Source organism: Hemicordylus capensis, chromosome 2, assembly GCF_027244095.1.
Source record: "Hemicordylus capensis ecotype Gifberg chromosome 2, rHemCap1.1.pri, whole genome shotgun sequence".
Lineage (NCBI taxonomy): Eukaryota > Metazoa > Chordata > Lepidosauria > Squamata > Cordylidae > Hemicordylus > Hemicordylus capensis.
This window is the reverse complement of record NC_069658.1, coordinates 363,741,480-363,762,305: the sequence shown is the minus strand read 5'-3', so window position 1 is coordinate 363,762,305 and position 20,826 is coordinate 363,741,480. Positions and strand designations below refer to the sequence as shown.

The 20,826-nt window shown below is 43.4% G+C and overlaps 1 protein-coding gene across 8 annotated transcripts in view; it reads left to right on the top strand.

Moving 5' to 3' along the window:
* Positions 1-2,497: 2,497 nt before the first annotated feature.
* The window catches only part of SH3PXD2B (SH3 and PX domains 2B), a 164,880-nt gene continuing 146,551 nt past the window's right edge, over positions 2,498-20,826 (top strand). Inside the window, exons 1-2 of one of the 8 annotated variants that reach the window (XM_053299009.1) lie at positions 2,757-3,227; positions 20,193-20,307. Coding sequence is in view for 5 of the 8 variants with exons in the window: in XM_053299005.1 (XP_053154980.1) it covers positions 3,138-3,227 (90 nt within the window). In the remaining 3 variants the exon portion in view is untranslated. Of the gene's footprint in view, positions 2,678-2,754; positions 3,228-20,183; positions 20,308-20,826 lie in introns of those variants that run through there. The other 7 variants (XM_053299008.1, XM_053299010.1, XM_053299005.1 and 4 more) reach the window with 7 other exon arrangements.

Here is a 20,826-nt window from a genome sequence, read left to right as displayed (position 1 = left end):
ATTCAAATAGCAGCAGACCATAAAATATAGACAATACTGAGGTAGATGGACCAATAGTGCTTTAAATAGTAATATGGATTATCTTGTCTAGCAAAATGTCATTATGGTATTTTCCCTTTTCCTTCTTGGGAGCTTCTACAACATCCCACTGAGGCTGGTTGAGTTGAGTTTGTGTAACTCATCCAGTGAGTTTTGAAGCTTAATATGGATTTGAAGGTGGGTTTTCCATTATCTAAGCCACACACATATTTTCCACTGTGCCACACTGCCTCTCTCATTACAAGGGCTACAATAGACCTATATGGAACACCATATCTGCATTTTCTGTTTATATGGGTCACGCTTCTCTTGCTGGCATCAAGGATTAGTTCAGGCCATCATAACCAAGTAGAATGCAGCCCACGATGGGCCCTAATTTAGCTGCTGCTTGTGCTTTCTTCTTGGATCTGCAAAAACAGAGACAATGCTGAATATTTGACAGACCACAGTACAACAGCTCATGGGCTGCCTGGGTCACTCACAAGATGTACAGCCAGAATAAAACAGGCAGCTATTTGCTAGGAGAAAACTCCAAGTGTCCTACTGTGATGTCCTCCTCCATGCGAGGTATGTGAGAGAGAGTTCCGCATCCAGTAGGTTAGGGGTTGGCTGAGCCTGCATGACAGCACCCAAGGAAACTCCAGACACACAGGCTTCTTAACCACAACTTTTATGTGAGGACCTACAACAATGTTCTTCCCCGAGCAAACTCCTATCTTTCCTCCTTGGCAGTTTACCTTATCCCAACTTCTTGTCATTCCTCTTCCTGGGTCTTTGAATCTCCTGTTCTGTCACAGGGATGGCTGGGCCCTTTAGTCATCACTCTTCCACCTCTGCTCTTGTTGGCCACCCCCTTCCTCTCCAATCACCTCTTCATATCGTGGGTCCTTGAGCAATGGGTGTTGGGTGGCTCCTCCCCCAGGCGGATACCCTCCCTACTCAGGTGTGTCATACCTCTATTCTCTTTTGTGCTCATTGCTAGCCTGGTTCCTCTTATCATTGCTTCCAGCTGAACCTTCAGCTTCTTATGTAAGGGGGCATTCAAATATGTGACCCCCTAGCTCCAATTTGAGGGTGCAGTACATTTTACCATCTAAAACTCTACAGTCCTATTCTGCTTCATTCTGTATAGCAGGCATCCATCATCATGACTAATGTAAATCCCATCGAAAGCACTGGGGCTTAAGATAGTGATGATGAACTTTGACTTAGGTTAGGGTTAAATGTTAGAAGAGGGCTAAAGTGTATACCAAAGGTATATCAGCACACTGATGTGGCTGCATGCACAGCCTGCAGGGGCATCTACCCTTCCACAAACAAAGGTGAGGTGGGGGCTTCTGGCAGTGGATTATTGGGGCACCAATGAGGGCAAGAAGCCCTTCTGCCCCATTTTAAAAGAGGGGGAGAGAATGCATGCAAGGGGGAGACAGCCTTGGGCCACCCCCAGCTCATGCTCTCTGAGCTGCCACTGACAGCCTGTAGCCAAATATTGTAGTGAGAAAGCTTAAGCATCCACCAGGCAGGGACCACCACTGCTATAGAACTGTCAGAAGCTAAACTGAGGTAGCCTAAAACTATATAGGTTTACTTTTAAGTTGCGCGAGGGGAAATGCTTGACTAACAAGCAAAAGGTTGCCGGTTTGAATCCCCGCTGGTATGTTTCCCAGACCATGGGAAAGACCTGTATCGGGCAGCAGTGATATAAGAAGGTGCCGAAAGGCATCATCTCATACTATGTGGGAGGAAGCAATGGTAAACCTCTTCTGTGTTCCACCAAAGAAACCCACAGGGCTCTGTGGGCGCAAGGAGTCAAAATCGACTTGACAGCACACTTTACCTTTAAAACTATTGGTATTATTTACATGTAAATGTAAAGCTCTGCAGTTGTTGTTTGTCAGTACACAGGATCGGGTTTACTACTTACTGAACAACTGGGTAAAAAACTAGCTTTTCTGCCTGTCCATCTTTATAGTATGCCAGTACACTGGAGAAGGAGGAACAGTGTTCACAGCATCCCCGCGTGGGGTGGCGAGACATTCACACCTAACATGCAAATAGTCTTGGCTGCCAAATGGGAAACGTGTGAAGCGGCCCCTAGAGTAAGCAAGCAAAATCCCCTGCCTCCAGGGAGCAGTCCGCCTTCGGCCGTCTCCAGCCACGCCATTGCCTCTTGCAGTAGCCTGAGACGTTCACGTTTAATTACCTCTTTCTCAAGCCTGCCTTTGCTTGAGAAAGAGGTAATATGATACCTAGTTCTGCCCTCGGTTGAGGATGATGGCTCCTGCTTTCCAGCACTTTTACTTCCATCGCTTTAAAAAGAACCGGGGGGCGGGGCGTAATGTTCAGATTTTAAAATAATCATGAGACTATCCCTAATATGAAGCTAGGCCTAAACTGCCCTGGATGATGCCCTTGCTGTTCGGACTTCGTGTTCGTGTGAGCACACAACACTATTGTCCACCTCGCCGAAGCCTCTGACACGTGGAGGGGAGAGAAAGGGAGCCGTTTTGTTCGTGCTCCAGTTGCTCACGCCAGCAGAAACCGCTCAGAAGGCAGGAAGGTCTTGATTTCCTTTTGCTCCCACTCGTGTTTCGGCCGTCATTGGAAAGTTGTGGCTTCCGGGCAGCAAAGTTATGGGGTGAGTCCAACACAGACTGCGAGAAGGGGGCGGGGAGCGGGGGATCGAAAAAGCAGGACTGTGAGCCAAGCCGTGCTCGTGGCCCTTTAAGAGTGCAGGGCGCGGGCTGGATGTGGACGTATAAGCACCCAGCCTGTGCCTGAGTGGGATAGGTTGTCTGGCAGGGAAGGAGGGCGGGGAAGAGCCGCCTTCGCATCTGCAAACTCTGGACTGGGAAAGAGAGAAGGGGGTAGAAGAACTGGGGGGGAGGAAGAGGAAGCCGAAGCGGAGGGAGCTGTGGCTGGTCTCTCCTAGCAGCACAATCTCTGCTCTTCTTTGCAAGCACTGCTTTTTAAGTTTTCGTTCTCTAGCGGGAGCTTAGGCTGCACCAGCCCCCGCAGGGCAGGGGTTATTTAATTGCTCCCAACCCAATACACACACACACACACACCGCGCTTTTTGCTTTTGGGGTTCGGGTTGCATGCAGACGACCAGCGCTATGCCCCGGAAGAGTATCTCGGAGGTGAAGGTTCTGGATGTGCAGAAGAGGCGAATTCCCAACAAACACTATGTAAGTGTGTGTGAGAGGGAGCGGGTTGGCGGGGGAGAGTTGAGAGCACTACAAAGTCTCCAGCCGTTTCTCTTCGTCCCAAGCTCTCTGCCCTTCTTGGAGTTGCCCTGTTAATCTCCTGGACATTCCCCTTTCTCTCTGGGGTGGCAGGTGACTGGGGAAGCTGGCTGCAGCAGCTGCCTGGCAGTCAGAGAGGCGAACGGAATCTTTCTCCCTTCCCCTGTAGTCACTTCTGTGTGGTCCCCTCCCTCTCCCCCTCCCCCGCTGTGTATGGATGTTGTAATTGGAATACATTGTGCATATATTGAAACGTCCTCCTGATAAACCAGCCAGGAAGTTCTTGCCGCCTGCGCCTTTTTTCTTTTCTTTTACTAGTGTTGACTTTACAAAGGCAGGATTGTATGTGTTGACCAGCCCATCAGGCAGCAGAAGCAATGCTCTGGACAGCCCTGTTGTGGGATGGGAAGGGTTACATCTTCCATGAGTTTGTTTTAAAAGTTTGTTGCTGGAGGGGATCTGGAGAGCATATGCCCTTCTGGCAGAGAATCTGCTACATGGATCTTTGCTCTCAGAAAGGAAAGTAGTGTGTCTTCTGCCAGACTTGTGTTCCCAGCTATGAACTCCACAGCCTGGTTTTATGGGAAAGGCGGTATGCCTTCCTTTTTATATGCCTGGTGTGGTCTGTGAAAATTGCTCAGATTTCAAAATACCGGAGGCAAGAAGACCTTTGCTTATTCCCTGACTTCTTGCCCGCTCTGCTATGCAGGCATTGTAAGGCTGTGGGAACCTGGCTGTGATGTGTCAAAACTGCCAGATTCAGTCTGGAGCTTGTGCCCATTGGGGCTGGTGACTGGCAGGCTTGATGCTGCAGCTTGTCATTTCAACTAAAGCAGCCTATGCCTGCTGAATGGCAACCACCCCATCTTGTAAGATCTATTTTCCCACTGCTAATATCCTACCTATTCACAATAAATTCTAGGCTGAGCTGTATATAAACATACATTATGCATTGTAGCTTGTGTGGGAACTAATTCTCTGCTCCAAAGAGTTGTTTGGCAGCTTAACTCGGTTAAAGAATCCAGGGAAATGTTTAATTCACAGCAAAATTTGGAGCTGTGGGGTTAAACTGCAAGTGGAGACTGGAGACAGAAGGCTGTGCTTGACATAATGGGAATCTCTCTCTCTCTCTCTCTCTCTCTCTCTCTCTCTGCAATGTACAAGAGAGTTGAGCAAGGAGCCAGTTAGGATGCAGAGGAGAACAAGGAGTGAATGGTAGCATAGGCTGAATGGAGCAGAGAAAACAGATTGTGTTAACACCATATCCTCAGATGCTGCAGCAGGTAGTCCCTGTGTATTGCTGAACAAAAGAAACACAGTGGATTATATCTTTTACTGGATCTGCTTCTGATGGTGTAGGCATATGCAGACTCTTCTGTTACACAGAACTCATAATAATCAGAAATGAGGTTTTTTTTCCTCCTTTTGAAACTAGCAGTTCTTAAGAGTCCAGCTATTTGTGATAGCTCAGCTGATGGTGTATAGCACCATCAATGTACACTATGCCTTAGATGTTAATAAATAATTTTAAAAAGAGCCCCTACCCCCATGTAGCTTCCGTTCTAAAACTTGTTTGTGGGTAGGACAACAGAGGGAGGGACAAGGGTAGCCAGGGATGAATGCAGTTCATCCCATGGGTTTGGGGGCAGCTGAAGATGGGACTCCACCCTCTGCAGAATATTGTTCCTGGCTTGCCACATGGCTGTGGCGGCGTTCTCTAATGCCTATTCATAAAAGCTGATACTGGTGGTTTTTTAAAATTTATCTAATTCGATCAAGATGGAGTTGGGACTTGCTTTTGCTCTTTAATATATCGTTCTGGACATATTCTTGCTTTAAAAATATATCTGGACTCTTTTTATTGGAACAGCTTCACTATATTCTGAAGGATCCCACCAGTGACTACTGATAGATGCTACCAGATGTTTTCTTCTGTATGGAACATCATGGTGAAAATATATTCAGAGGAAAAGGGAATCTAGGGTAGCCAATGTCATTATTACACTGAAAGCACATGATGTATGCAGATGACATACAGGGTGCTCTTAATACATGGGGAAGAGTGAGTTATTTGGGAAATCTTAGAAATTATATCTTCTGCTGCCCACAGTGCAAAACTTAGTTTTCCTTTGGACTGGCCAAGTGAATCGGTTTGATAATATAAGCTTTCAGTTCACTTATCCATAATATTGTAATGTATCTGTATCCAAAACGTTCCCTAACCAACTAGAGGTTGGGCAGTCTCCAGCAATATTTGTATTGGAATCAGTTCACATTTAATGCTATACCATGATTTGGTGCTATGGGAATGAGCTATGTGCTTGGAGTAATCTTCTTCTCCTTGCGTGCTTTGCTCAGTTACTTTCCAAACTGTGGCAAACTATTACTTGCCATTATCTCTGAACTGGTGAATTATGCTTTATGTATGCAGACCAAGTTTGTAGACAAGGATCTAACCTTGTTCCTATGATTTGTCCTTTTTGACAGCAGATGGGTAGTATGAGTGGAGCCTACTCATGTTCAAGGTTCTGTGCACAGTGGAGAAGAGTATATGAGCCTGAAGCTCATTTGCACATTTAAGTTAAGTCACTTTTAATGTATATAGCCATAGGTCCTTGTAATGAAATACTGATCCTGCCTTATCATGGCAGCAGAGATTTTTTGCCTATTCCTCCTCCAGCTCTTACTGAAGTTGTATGTGAATCAGCTCGCACAAGAACAGCCTTAATGGGTCATCCCAGAGATCCATCTAATTCTGTTTATAGTAGTTGCCCGTCTAGATGCCTCATTGTGTTTAGCTGTTACTTTGGATGCTAGATGTGTGAACTGCTAATTTATTATTTATTTATTACATTTCTAGACCACCCCATCTAAATGGTCTGGGTGGTGCACAACAAGTTTAAAAAATATATAAACAAACACTATTTAAAACACACCAGTTAAAACAATATAAAAGCAATTTTAAAACAATTCAGAACCATTTAAAACCAGTTAAAATACTTTCAAACAATTTTAAAACCTTGGAAGGCCAGGCCAAACAAGTAAGTTTTTAGGGCTTTCTTAAAGGCCAACAACGAGCCTAAATTACGGATATCTGCTGGGAGTGCATTCCATAGGCCAGGAGCAGCTACAGAGAAGGCCCAGCTCCAAGTCGCCACCAGACATACCGGTGGTAACTGGAGACAGACCTCTCTAGATTACCTCAACATGTGATGGGGCCCATACAGAAGGCGGCACTCTCTCTAAGGTAATGAAAAGTTAGTTTGGAGCTACACATTCCATGAAGAATCACACACTCCCAACTCAGCATTAACTGATGGGGAATCCAGGATGATAGTCTACTGATTCTCCCCAGCAAATGTCTCAGGCAATATTTTGCTCAGCCATGCTTATGTTCAGACTTGAGCCTGGGTGGGGAAAACAGACTGAAAACCAGAGGAGACTTGTGCTGGGTAGAATCAGCAGGCAAGGAAAACATTAAGTATCCTCTCACCTACTCATTCCCACCTCCTCCGTATTGCAGGCAAATACATTGTGGTTTCAGGCCTGTTTTTGCCTTGTAACATGTAGCCCTACCTTTATGCTATATGGTTTTTCCAGTGGCTGGGTTCACAAAGATTACTGCTGGTCATATTTCTGATGACATGGTTCTGATTTTGTTTGTCAACTTGATTGCTTTCCTCAGAGTGCTTGTGCAGAGTGGGAGGGTGTATGTGAATTGGACCCAAGACTCATTGGCGTGTATACCCAGAACGTTCCCTGTCTTGTCCTTGCTCCAGGAAAAATTATTGACATCTCCCTCTTGGAGCAGCCTGAAAGTGGTTGGTGATGTCATAATTCTGCTCTGAAATACCGAGCAGAGGATTAAAACTTGCCTTTCCTCTTGGCATCTAGCAGCTCCTTCCCGTTCCAGTAATAGGGCTACAAATAACAACAAATGTCCAACACCAATATCATCTTAAATGATTCTTTAACCCCTGAAAAGATAAGATATAGCTTTCTGTAAGCTGGTTTCGGCAGCTGTTGCAGGAATGTCTGAATGCTCCTGCAAGGCTTGAGAGTGCTCCTCCCCGTGTTCGGGAGTGCTCCTTGACCCAAAGCTCTCCCTGATTTCTCAGGTTGAGGCAGTGGCCAGAAGCGCTTTCTGTCAGCTTTGGCTGATTCAACAGCTATGCCCATTTCTGGAGGTGAATGATCTTAAAACAGTGGTGCATAGGCTGGTAACCTCCAGGCTTGACTACTGTAATGTGCTCTACATGGAGCTGCCTTTGTACATAGTCCAGAAACTACAATTGGTACAGGATTCAGCAGCCTGATTGGTCTCTGGGACAACTCTAAGGGACAACATAATGCTGCTTTTAAGGGAACTGCACTGGCTGCCGATAAGTTTCCAGGTGAAATACAAAGTGCTGGTTATTACCTAAAGCCTTTAAAGGCTTGGGTCCAGGGTATTTAAGAGAGCACCTCCTTTGTCATGAACCCTGCTGACGGTTACAGTCTTCTGGAGAGGTCCGCTTATGGTTGCCACCGGCTCGTTTGGTGGCAACCCAAGACTGGGCTTTCTCTGTGGCTGCCCCAGGGCTTTGGAATATGCTCCTTGCTGAAATAAGAGCATCTCCTTCTCTGTTTGTTTTCAGGAAGACCCTCAAGACTCACCTGTTCTCACAGGCTTTTAATTAGAATTAATTTTAATAATTTGTTTTAATAATTTTTTGTTACTGGTTTTGTTTCTGTTTTTATGCTACTGTTTTAATTGTTTTGTATTTTAATCTGTGCTGATTTTTAAGTATAATTTTAAAATTTTGTACACCGCCTAGAGATGCACATATTTCTATATGTGGTATAAAATATGATAAATAAACAATAAATAAATGTCTGATTTGTCATCTCTTCTCTATGTATTTCTGTATAGTAGATCTCTGCTCTGATTCTTCTGCCTAGACTGGAAGACTTCTATCATATTTTCAAGGCTTCATGTATGCTTTCCACTTACACTAACATACAAAAATACAGGATAAGATTTCCTTTGAAACAAATTACTGCTGTGCTGCATGCTTTCATATGTCTACCATTTGAAGAGGGAGTGCCCACAACCAGACACAACTTGGGGTTGGGAACTTTTTTCCAATTTCTAGGCTCTGGTTGTGTGTGTGTGTATGTGTGTACATGCTTTTTTGCTTCAAGAGGTAACCTATTGACCAGCTATTATTATTTACCTATATCTTCAGAGAAATATTACATCTGCATTATATTCTCTATCTCTTATACTGTGCATCTCCCCCAAATGCTGCCAGTGTTGCTTATCTTGGAATTAGGGGGCACACTCAAGCACATTTTTATCTCAACAAGCTTTGCAAAGAAAGCACTATATAGTAAGTGGTAATCCTACAATGGAATATATGGCCAGCCCCCTGCTTTGTTGCCTGCAACACCTCATCACTGTTGGTCTTCCCACAGTTCTGGAACTCAAGTATCCCATCCTCTCTATTAGTGGTTCGGGAAAATATTAGAATTGTTCTAATAAAGAGGCTTGGAACTTCACTGAATCCCAGGGCCAGTTCATATGGCCAAATTAATTTCCTCAGATGTGTACATTATTATTTTACATTTTATATCCTGCTCTTCCTCCAAGGAGCCCAGAGCAGTGTACTACATTCTTAAGTTTCTCCTCACAACAACTCTTTGTAGGTTAGGCTGAGAGAGAAGTGACTGGCCCAGAGTCACCCAGCAAGTATCATGGCTGAATGGGGATTTGAACTCAGGTCTCCCCGGTCCTAGTCCAGCACTCTAATCACTACACCACGCTGGCTCTCCTGATGATGACATAAAGAACGGCAAACCATAGTGTATATGTGGGCAACCTACATCTATCTGTGTGTGACTGCTGGAAAATGTGCAGTTGCATTATTGGGAAAACTGCTGCTAGTTCATGTTCAGTCTTGTTGCTCTAGCTTTTCTTCACATGGTTGTATACCTGTTTCTCGAATCCTGTGAATGAATCAGATGAGCGTTGGAGTGACTGAGGGTGCTGTTGTTTCTATTTGAATCTGAATATAAGAACAAGACAGATTGCAGAAGACAGTTAATTATATAGGCTGCAAACCTATTTTTTACAGCCATATGGGGAGGATGAGGATGAGTCATCTTGCCTCTATCTACTGGGCACTCTGCAAAGTTAGAACCAACCGCAAGTATGCTTGTTAAGTCTTCTCAATTACTCTGAGCACAGCACTGGCTTTCTCTTCCCTAAAGGCAGTTGCTTAGTATCCACGAGACTGGAAAACTCCCTATTCTCAGTGTACCATAGTCTGACCTCAAAATGAACTGTACAATTTATATTCTGTCTTTTCTGAATAGATCAAAACTTGCACTTAACTACTTTGGCAAGTTATCTTTTGAATGGTGAGGCAGTCATATGTGTTCCATGATGGAAGAAATGTGGGACATACATTAAATGAAAATATTCTGAGAAAAGCCTAGTGAGGATTATGCTTTTAGTAAATCTGCTATTTCTTTATTGTTATATAGTTGAGAGTCATCTATGTATATTATGCATTACAACAGATGAGAGGACAGGTCCCTCACAGTTTTGAAATGGACACAGTGGAGGCAGTGGAGGAAGGAGGAGTAGAGGCAGAATAAATAGGGGGGAAATGTGCAGCTATTTCATATACATGTTGTGGAAGGATATGCTGCCTAGGATATGCAATACCCAAGACTTCTCAAAAATGGGGGGGTTGATGGAAGTAAGAAAAGAGATGTCATGTAGGTGATCTGGAGGTCTTGCCAGGCATAACGGGTAGCAAAGGAGAAAAGGAAGAGACATTTGAAGAAACAAGAAACCTTCAGATGGAATTGGATGAGTCATGGGCAGGAATGTAATGGGAGGCGAGATCTGAGAGAGGGATGGGCAAGGCCATGGAGGACCAGGGGCTTGTATAGGATCCTGGCCTGGACAGGAAGCCAGTGAAAGGATTTATGGACTGGGGGTTGTTGTGATCAAAGTGATGGGAGAAAATAATGATTTTGGCACTAGAGTGCTGGATGGAGATGAGAACATAGAAGACCAGAAGAGAGGAGAAGTTTATCATAGTTGAGGCAAGAGGTGACCAGGGCATGAACTAGAGTTTTTGCTGAGGGACAGGAAGGTAGTGCCATTTTTGCAGTGGTATTAGAGGGCGAAGCAACATGATTTAGTGGCAGGTTGGATATGGAGAATAGCTGAAGGTTTTTGAGCATTTTAGCAGAGTGGATGGTGACGCTGTAAACAGATGAGAGCAAGGAGAAAGGAGGTTTGGGTGGTGGGGAAGATCAGAACTTATCTCTGAGACCTGTTGAGCTTGAGATGACGACAAAGCATCCAAGCAGAAATGTCAGACAGTTGGAGATATGGGATTGGATGAAGTTCTGGGTTAGAGAGGTAACATACAGGTGCTGCTACAGAATGATCAATTGTGTTGAACTAACAGAGAGGTCAAGGAAGGGTGAAGACAGACTTCTTGATTTGTCAGTAAGGAGCTTACTTGTGATTTTTTTGTGGGTGCAATTTCAGTGGAGTGCAGAGGGTGGTAGCCAGTTTGGAGGGAATCCAGAGAAAGTCAAGGCAGTGGGAGTCAGCACTACAGTCCAGGAGTTTGGAGGCACAAATGTGGATGTTTTCTCAAGGGAAGGAGAAAGACAGGATGATGATGTGATGGAAAGGAGCATTTGCAGTAGGGCAGTTGGTTACCAGGATCAAGGAGCATGTTGAATGGTTTGATAGGACTGCAAAGTAGTACTCAACTTAGCAAGTGAGACAGGAGATAGACAAAAATGTATAGAGGAAGGTGAAGGAGGAGGGATAGCCAGAAGAGGGTGGGAGAGCTCTAAGTGAATGGTTTCAGTCTTGATTGTGTAGGCAGAGTCTTGTGAAGAAGCAGTGGATGAGGAGGGACAGGCCTTAGGAGGGCATGAAGTGTAGAGGACATTTAGGAGTCCTAGAAAGAGCTCTACTGAGACTTCAGTACTGGTGCTGCTTTATCTCTATGGTTGCTATAACGACAGAGTGGAGAAACAAAGACAAATACATTCTTATTACTTTTCCCTACTTGCAAAGAAAAATGCTACAAAGAAGCGTGTGCTCTCTAGTTAATGACAGTGCTGTGCATGGAACTGTTGGCACTGGGGTGCATATTACACCTCTATCTGTGTATCTCAATGATCTCATGTAGGAATGGTCTCTTCCGTCTAGTTATACATGTATCATGTTATGTTTCCAAGATCTTAAACTCATTTAGTCACCCTTGTTTGCTGATCACACTGCTTGCCAGTCCTTCCGTGGTCTTGCTGCATCATAGCAACACAGAACCTTGATGTTTGAATATATGTCCCTTGAGAATATATAAACTTTGCCTGTAGCAAACCTCTAAATCAACAAAAGATCTTGCATGTTTTCCTAGGATTGACAAAATAGACCCAGATGGAATGGAAGAATGCCCCTCCTGGGCCCAGAAGGGTATGGTGTGTGGGTGTGGGTGTACTTTGCTATAGTGTGCAGAAAAGAGAATCTTTTTGTAATGTCTATCCAAAGGCATTGTGTGCACTCTGAACAAATGCAAGTGGTGGTAATTTAATTTCTTTCCGACTTGGTCCTCTCTCCAGTTGTGTCTGGTCCAGAAAGTGTATTGTTTGCATGGCCAACCGAGCTGATTGCCTCGGAGCACTTTCAGCACATCGAATTCTCCTTGACAATAGCTGAACGCCCCCCAGCGCACTTCTGGAAATCTACAATACTCTAGTCCAAGAGCTTCAACAGCACTTAATCCACAAAAACAGCACACCACCATGGCAGCGTCAGCACCATTCCAAGCCATGGTTTGATAAGGACTGTGTTAATGCTAAAAAAGCTCTCGCCACCTCCTACCATATCTATAAATCCAATACTGGACCAACAGTTGCACAGATTTTTCTCCAGCAGAAGAGGAAATACAGACAACTGCTGGCACATGAAAAGAGACACCATGAAAGACAACTGGACACATCCAGACACATCCAATGACTCAGTCTCGTTCTGGTGCATCACAATGAGCACACATAGCTATGGTCTGACCCATCTAGATTGCCACATCCTCCAGGGATCCAGGAGAAATACTTATATGAACTCTATGAGGATACCTCTGCAGAATGCGGAAGTTCAGGTCAAGCTATAGAGGACACGCCCAAGTGGACACCAGTGACAACATCCAAAATCAAGAGCCTTGTTGGCCCAACTTTAAGGGCAGGGAAGACCCTGGGGGAAGACCTAATTCCACAGGAGACCATTAAATACAGTATGGACTGGTGGTCCCCCATTCAGGTTTCATTTTTAACCTTCACTGACAATTATGGGCAAACCACCATGGCCTGGAGGTCAGCGATCATCATTCCTATATTTAAAAAGGGCAGAAAGGATGATCCTGCCAATTATAGACTCATCAGTGTACTCAATACAGTCATTAAGCTCCATGTGAGACATCTACAATGGAAACTTCAGGACTGGCTGGAGCAGGAAAATTTACTTGCAGAGGAACAGACTGACTTTAGGGAAGGCTGATTCATGATTGACCAGGGTTAAGTACTCCAGCACTTCATTGAAAAAAAGCCTCTTCCCGTAACACAACCTCCCTCTATGCCGCTTTCATAGATCTCAAAGCAGCATTCAATTCCATCTTGCATGTCAAACTGTGGGAGAAGCTGGAAGCTGCCTCGATAGACCAGAGCCTGTTATTCTTAACATGCATGCTACCTACAGACACACCACTCAAAGTAAGGTGTAACCCCGAAGTACATCTCACAAGTGTCATCAAAAGGGCATCAAGCAAGGCTGCATACCGGCCCCACTCCTCTTCAACTTTCACATTAACACCATGGTGGGCCAGCTCAACAACCCATATTTTTACCCCTCTTGCTGGGTGACACATTTCCACCCTGCTTTACACAGATGATGCAGCAATACTTTCAAGGACTCCTGTTGGACTCAAAGGAGCACTGAGGGCCCTAGCACAGTACTTCAAGGAAGACCTGCTGGAACTTAACCAGCATAAAACCAAGATTATGGCCTTTGCCAAAAGGCCCAAGAGCCGTTCTTGGTGCATAGATGGACACAAGATTGAACAAATTCCTGGCTTCAGATACCTGGGGGTAGTCCTTCACTCCAACACTAGGAAAGCTCATGGGGATAGTGTTGCTCAAAACGCACAGAGGAGCTTATCTGCCATCCTTAAATTCCTTTGGACAAGAGGTGGTCATTATATAACTACAGCACTCAAACTGCTTTGAAGCCAAGATAATCTATAGCGTCCAGCTGGGTCCCTTTTCCAGTTATGCCCCATTCGAGCTTGTGCAATCAAAATTTCTAAAAGTAGCTTTTCAAGTCTCAAGATGCATCTCTAACACCACCTTACGACTGGAGACAGGCTTGATGAAAGTGAAGGCTAGAGTGTGGATCCTTAGCTACTGGCTTAGGCTCTCTCTCTGCTCCTTTGGTCTTGCCACCCTAACCCTGAGCTTCCAATCCAATTGGAAACAAACAATTGTGACTAAAATATCATCCCTGGGCCACTCCCCCTCCCTCTCTATTTGACATGGGCTACAATCAGGCCAAAGCTATCATCAAACAGCGCATAACAGACACAGAGCGCCAATCTGACCTAGGCATGGCTCCGAACTTCTTCATTCGTGAAGGACCCAAGTACTCCACCTCTCCCATAGCATATCTAACACAATTGAAAGTGCCAAAGCACAGGAGCACCCTCACTCTGGTGCAGTGCCACGCTCTCCCCTCATCTGTGCTTGAGGGATGATTAAAAAAAAATCCCACACTCTGAACAACAATGCCCCCGCAACTCCGGACTTGGAGAAACAACAGAGCACATCCTTCTTCAGTGCTTGTGCTACAGGGAAATTCACTCCACCCTCATCCTGCCATTACTACACAAGCACCCAGGTCAAATGCGACAATTTTATACTTCTTTACTACTTTCTGGTATCAATCCTGCCATCACATATAGTGTTGTCAGGTTCTATGCGGCACTGCTTAAAATCCAATGGATGATGACGACTAGCTTGTGCTCAGTGCCTAACTTTACAGCTTAGTTCTAGCATGCCCTTAGCTTGCTATCACACAACACTTCATGATAACCTTGCACCATTATAGTTTTTCAACTCCAAAGGCAATAAACCAACATAAATGTAAATATGCAAACACTCTGAATGGAAGATGCATCTACCAACTTGCAGTTGGAAGCTGTTTATTATGAGGTTTTTTGGGGGGCGGGGGGGACTGGGCTGCAGTTCTGTTGCTGTTTGGCTGTAAAACTTCCATGGACAATATTGGTTACTTCTCTTTAAAAGGCCATTGGAAGTTTTGAAAATCTTCCAGAGAATGGTAATATGTACTACTTGTATGGCTGGAATGTTAGAGGAGAAAAAGCTTAAAGAATTGATTGTTTAGACTGAAGAAATAAATACTTCAACAGTGACTTCATGAGAAAAGTCCATCTGAGGGGGTTATATGGTGGATTCGAAACAAATTTGGCTGACCACAGGATAACACAACTTTTGAAATGGGAGCAAAAACAGAGAAAACTGCACTTTGTGGTTGCTTCCCCTTCAAGTAGGGCTGGCATGGACTATCATTGGTTGTTCCTGCCCATCACTTGATTATGTATGTGGGCGTGCCTGCTTCCACCTAGTGTGCCATTCTTCTGTGCATATTTGGTGGGGAGATGGACTGTTCGAACTGCCTCTGGTTGTGTGGTTCTAATATTACTGTGAACCATGTGTTTAGGGATGATTTCAATGGTTCATTTCCTGCCATGTATATGTGCAGAGTGCACTGCCACAGTGCATTGGGTGGGGAGTGAGTGGGACGTTCACCCTAATTTACAACAGTAAGGTAAACTGCAAGGTAAGTGGACCTTGAGGGTGGTATCATTTGAGACAGGCTGGAGAATCATGATATCAAATATGTATTGCACCTCGAGCTGAACTTGTTCACTTACCTCATGGCAGATATTAACTTGTAACTTGGTCTCTTGCATGGCTCAATACATTTGGTTTATGGACCAACGTGTTCAAAGATCAATATTTCTGATCATCTTGATTAAAATTAAATAAATCCTATTTTTCTCCAAGACAACGTGAAGCAGCTAACAATAAAATGAGTAAAACTCTACAGTATTAAAAGAATTGTAGGAGATTGAATACAACATAAGAATAGTTTTTGGTCAGATGAATTGGCTGGATTTTAAGAGGTGTACTAAAATCTAAGCCAGGTTTTTGGTTCAACTCTCTCTAGTCTTGCTAGATTACTTTGTTGCGTATTACACTCCCCAGCTGCCCACCTCCCCTGCCACCGCACTTATTGGTTGTCTTAAGTCCATCAGTTCCACTTTTGTGGGAGGGGGGTTCTTCTGGAAATTGATTGCGTTGAGAGCATTGAGTGTTATGTGATGCTATATAGGTGATGGACTCCAATCTCAGTAGATTCTCAAGATTTCTGCCCTCTCCCATCTCTTGTGTAAATTGCCATTGGATGTAGTCTATATGGATTCAAGAGCAGAAGAAGGAGTTTGTGACTTGCCAGCATTTTTCTCCCTACTGAGTTCCCTGAGTTGCACTCTTTTTTGACAGCTGTGTTACAGTTGGACAAATACCATTTGCATTTCTCTAGCGGCTTGTCACTTTTGGCAGTTACCTCTATTTCCCCCCAGTGCTAGTTTTCTTTCTATGTGCTCATTATGAGTTTTGAAGGGACATGGAATATTGGAAAGGAATTGTATTATACAGATGAGATCATACCAGAAAGTCTGTGTGAGGAACAAACTAGTTTTGGATTAAATCACCCAGAAAGATGTTTCATTTGCCATATGCAGTGAGATTTTGAGTCGTCAAGGGCTAAGCTTGATGGTAACACAAGACTTGCTCTTAAATTCCAGTTTGCTTAAATGTTTCGTTCTTTTGTGCATTTTCATCTAGCAAGACTTGTGTTTTTTTGAAAGTGTACCCTAAATTAAATTCAGAATAAGGCATACCCTATTTGAGTGTTTTTAATTGAAGTCTTATTGTTGTATTAGTTTGTTCACCACCCTGGAGTCCCAGGACAAAGGGTAGTATTATAAATGCAAATAATAAATAAATACAAATTTTAAAGGCGGGGATTTATTTGAAGGGGATTAATTTTGGGGGGGGAGGAATACTTGTAATAGTATTTCCTTATTTTCTGTAATGCTTTATTTTATTTGATAGAACAATAGATACTACTGCATTATGGGTTTTGTTCTCATGATATAAATGAAGATGGAGACCAAGAGAGAATATTGGAAGAACACATTTAAAATAAGCAAAGTGTGTGCATATGCACAGCTTCACAGTCAGAGAGCACAACTTTCAGTCAATTATGCTCTGGCACCTCTCATTTAAAAAAAAAAATTGCTAGAAGGAGCATAATGCAAAAACAAAGTAACACCTAATTTCTAATCTTGAAATCATTTGGGGAGGGCCTGTAGCTCAGTAGTAGAACAAATAATTTGTTTGCCAAAAGTTCCAGGTTCATCATGGCATATCCAGGTGAGGCTGGGAAAGACCCTTGTCTGAAACCTTGGAGAGTCACTGCCATTCAAACAATAGTGAGCTAGGTGGAGGCGCCAGTGGTTTGAAACAGACTTTGTACAAGCCCGTATCATATGTTCAGACTCCCACCTCTATTTACTTAGAGCAGGAATCTGATGCTGATTTACCCCACCCCACCTCACTTCTTCCAGGATTAATTGAGCCCAGGCTTGCTGTATCCATTCAGTGCCAATGCTCAATGCTGAGCTGTCAGTGACTGACCAGGAGAGGAAATTTGGGGTCGTGGTGGACAGCTCATAGGAAGTCTTGATTCAGGGCATGGCTGCTGGCCAATTCCATGCTTGGAATCATTAGGAAGGGGATTGAAAATAAAACTGATAATATTATAATGCCCTTATACAAATCTATGGTGTGGTCACATTTGGACACTTGGAGTACTGCATACAGTTTTGGTCACTGTATGTAAAAGAGGACATTGTAGAACTGGAAAAGGTGCAGAAGAGGGTAACTGAGATGTTCAGGGGCCTAGAGCACTTTCTTTATGAGGCAAGGCTACAGCACTGGGGGCTTTTTATCTTAGAAAAAAGATGACTGAGGAATGACATGATAGAAGTCTATACAATTATGCATGGTGTGGAGAGAGTAGAGAGAAAGAGAAAATTTTCTCCCTCTTGCAGAACACGAGAATGAGGGGTCATCCCATGAAACGGATTGCCAAGAAATTTAGGACCGACAAAAGGAAGTGCTTTTTCACACAACTCATAATCAACTTGTGGAATTCTCTGCCACAAGATGTGGTGTTGGCTACTAGTTTGGATGGCTTTAAGAGGGGTTTGGATAACTTTATGGAGGAGAGGTCTATCAACAGCTACTAGTCTGAGAGCTATAGGATGCTTCCAGCTTAAGAGGCTGTTCTAAAAGCCTCTAAATACTAGTTGCAGGGGAGCAACAGCAGGAGAGAAGGCTCTTGCCTGTGGGCTTCTCTCTTTTTTTCATTTTAAAATTTTATTGATTTTAACAATACCTTAACAATCAAGTTACACTTAATTAAGTAAATATAGACTTCCCGCTTACCAATCTGCACGGTTCTTGTTAACTATACATCTAAGCCATTGCTATAATAATACAAAACATATATATTCCATCTTACAATTCGATCTTACCCTACCCAATCTGCTGTAATTACTAAATTTCAAACCCTGCTGAAAGGTCCATGTTAGAAAAATAGTTCTTTAAGTAAAGCAAGAAAGGTTCCCAGTCTTCTTTGAAACATTCCAAGTTTTCATCCCTTATAAGTGTTGTAAAGTTTTGCCATCTCCGCATATTCCAAAATGTTTACCAACCAGTCTTCTTTTGAAGGCATTTTATCTTTCCATTTCTGCGCGTATACTATTCTAGCCGCCGTGGTTGCATGCATTAAAAAAGTTAAGTTTCTTCTAGAGAACTCTTCTTGAGTTATTCCCAGCAAGGACGACTCTGGCCTCTTAGGAAATGTCATTTAAAAATTTTTCTTCAACTCATTATCTATCATATCCCAAAAGGCCTTTGCCTTCCCGCATGACCACCACATATGAAAGAAAGTTCCTTCACATTGTCCACATTTCCAACATTCATTTGAAACAGCTCTGATGATCAGCCTTCACAGTTGATTTACACTGAATAATAACTTTCTTACTTAACAGCAGAAAGCAATCAAAAGACAAATAGTGAAAAATTGCTCCCTAATTTTGCTTCCCTCCAAATAGTGTCCCTGTTTAGACACAGAAATGAAGGGTATAGAGTTAGTTGCTACTTGAGCAGGCCTGAGTTCATTTTTATTCATTTAAAAAGATAGTAATAGAGTAGTGCTGACATATGGAATCGACTTTCTCTCCCTTTAAAAGATCAGGCTTGCCCTGGTAGACTTCTGCAAACCAAGGACTCTGGGATCAGTACCTGATTGCCTGGGAGCAATTCTTACTAGCTGCAGGCAAGACACTGGCAGCCATTAGAGGAGGACGGCTGCCTGGAGCAGAAGGTGAGGGGGCTGGAGGGGAACGGGTGGCGGGCAAAGCCCCGCTGCCCGTTGGAGATGGACTGAAGGTGGTGGGGGCGGGAAGGGAATGGACAGTGGGTGAAGCCTTGCCACCCCTGCCAGAGACTGGGGCAGGAGGGGGACGGGCGGTGTGGGGGGAGCAGCCAGGGCAGAGAAAGAGAGGCATGCCGGTGTGGGGGCCCCCCAAATAACGCACAGATGGTCTGTGCGGGTTCAGCTAGTTATGTATGTATTTTCTCAGCTGCTGTTAAAGACAACTTGTAGTCTATACCTAGATGTCTACTACTGTGGCATGTTTTATTGTTAATTTTCAGATTCCTGTTTAATCTCTTATGGGAGACACTTCAGATATCTTCTGGATAAATTGTCTTATTTGGAAGTATTCAATTTTTGGGCAAAGGGATCATGTGTGTGCTGCTGGCCATTCTGTTTGATTTCTCTTATCGTTATCTACCTTTATAGTTATGCCATAATCCTAAGTCTTCCTTCAAGGATTAAGAAATCAAATGTTTCTAAAGCAATAGATGAATTGTCATGGCATAATTTATTTCCATTTCCTCCAGCCTCTTAATCAAGACAATCAATAGTGGTGATATTGGGTGATAATATTACTGATAACTTCTTACTGTCTTTTTCATTACATTAACCATAGCAAAATGGAAATGGGCTAAAAGCTTGCACAGTTTCCTGAAATTATTTATGATATGAATTACTTTTATACCAGTCAGAAATCTATTTAAAACTATTTCCATAGTCACTGATAATGACTGGGGTCAAAAGACATACTTTGGTCTTGCTCAGTGAGATTTTAAAATATGTCTTCTTGCTGTCTGATTTTAGGGCTTCCCTTCTATTTAAAAAGTCACTTGCCATGTAGCATTGTGGGTGGAGGGTAGGGCAGGGGGAGGAGAGTGGCATTTAAGAAACAGAAGCTCAAGGCTACCTTGGGCATATGGAACTAGTTACATGGTTCTTAGATCATGGGCCAACATCTGGTAAACTCAGCCTTGTTAACTTGGTGGCTGCTTTATTGTACTGTGTAAATTTCATTAAAAAGAACCCACATTGCCATTTCCTATGTTTTTTCATCTACTGGTGCAAGTTGGAAAAGAGCCTGTTGAGAATATTTTATAGTTGATATTTGAATGAAAAGGAAAATAAGCTTTGTAACATATTTAATTCTTTCTGTACATACTGCACCTCTCTTCATTTCTCTTTTGTTAGCATGATTCCAAATTTAGCAAATTGACTTTTGTTTTCCTCCTTCCTACAAGGAATCATAGGACCAGTTAACACACTCATCATGATATCTGGTAATCCACATGTGTGACGACACAAGGGGCATTGTCTACAAGTGGAGTCCCTCCCCTTCATGTGCCATGTAGCATGTGATGTGAGGTGGGTGTGCATACAGCACAGCACATGTGCATACAGCATAGCATATAATATATGGATATTTAGGGCAGTGTTGCTTTCAGTCCCAGTGTCCCACTGTGTGCAAATGGAATTATCAAAATGATATGTGGGAACCAACCTACAGTTGCAGCATACGTTAATTGTACTGATCTGAAGAGCTGAAAAAGCTCTTGCAAAAGTTCCTTTTTTCTTAAATGTCTCCCCATGATGTGAAAATTACACAGATGGTCCCCTTCTATAGCATTATCAGAAATGCTGACGCGATCTCTGTCTAATAAAGTGTTCCATTTCCTCCAGAGGACTCCCAGGATGCACAAAAGGGCTTGCCACAAAGCAGCCAGCATGACATCATTTAGGTCTATGGCCTCCAGAAGTTTTGGCTTGCTGAGCATTCTATAGCATTTCAGTAATGTAGCTATACTGCTGGCAATCTGCCTAGAGAAAGAGAGAGAGAGAGCGCCTTCCACTGGGGCTGGAAGAACCTGTATATCTTTGCTGTTG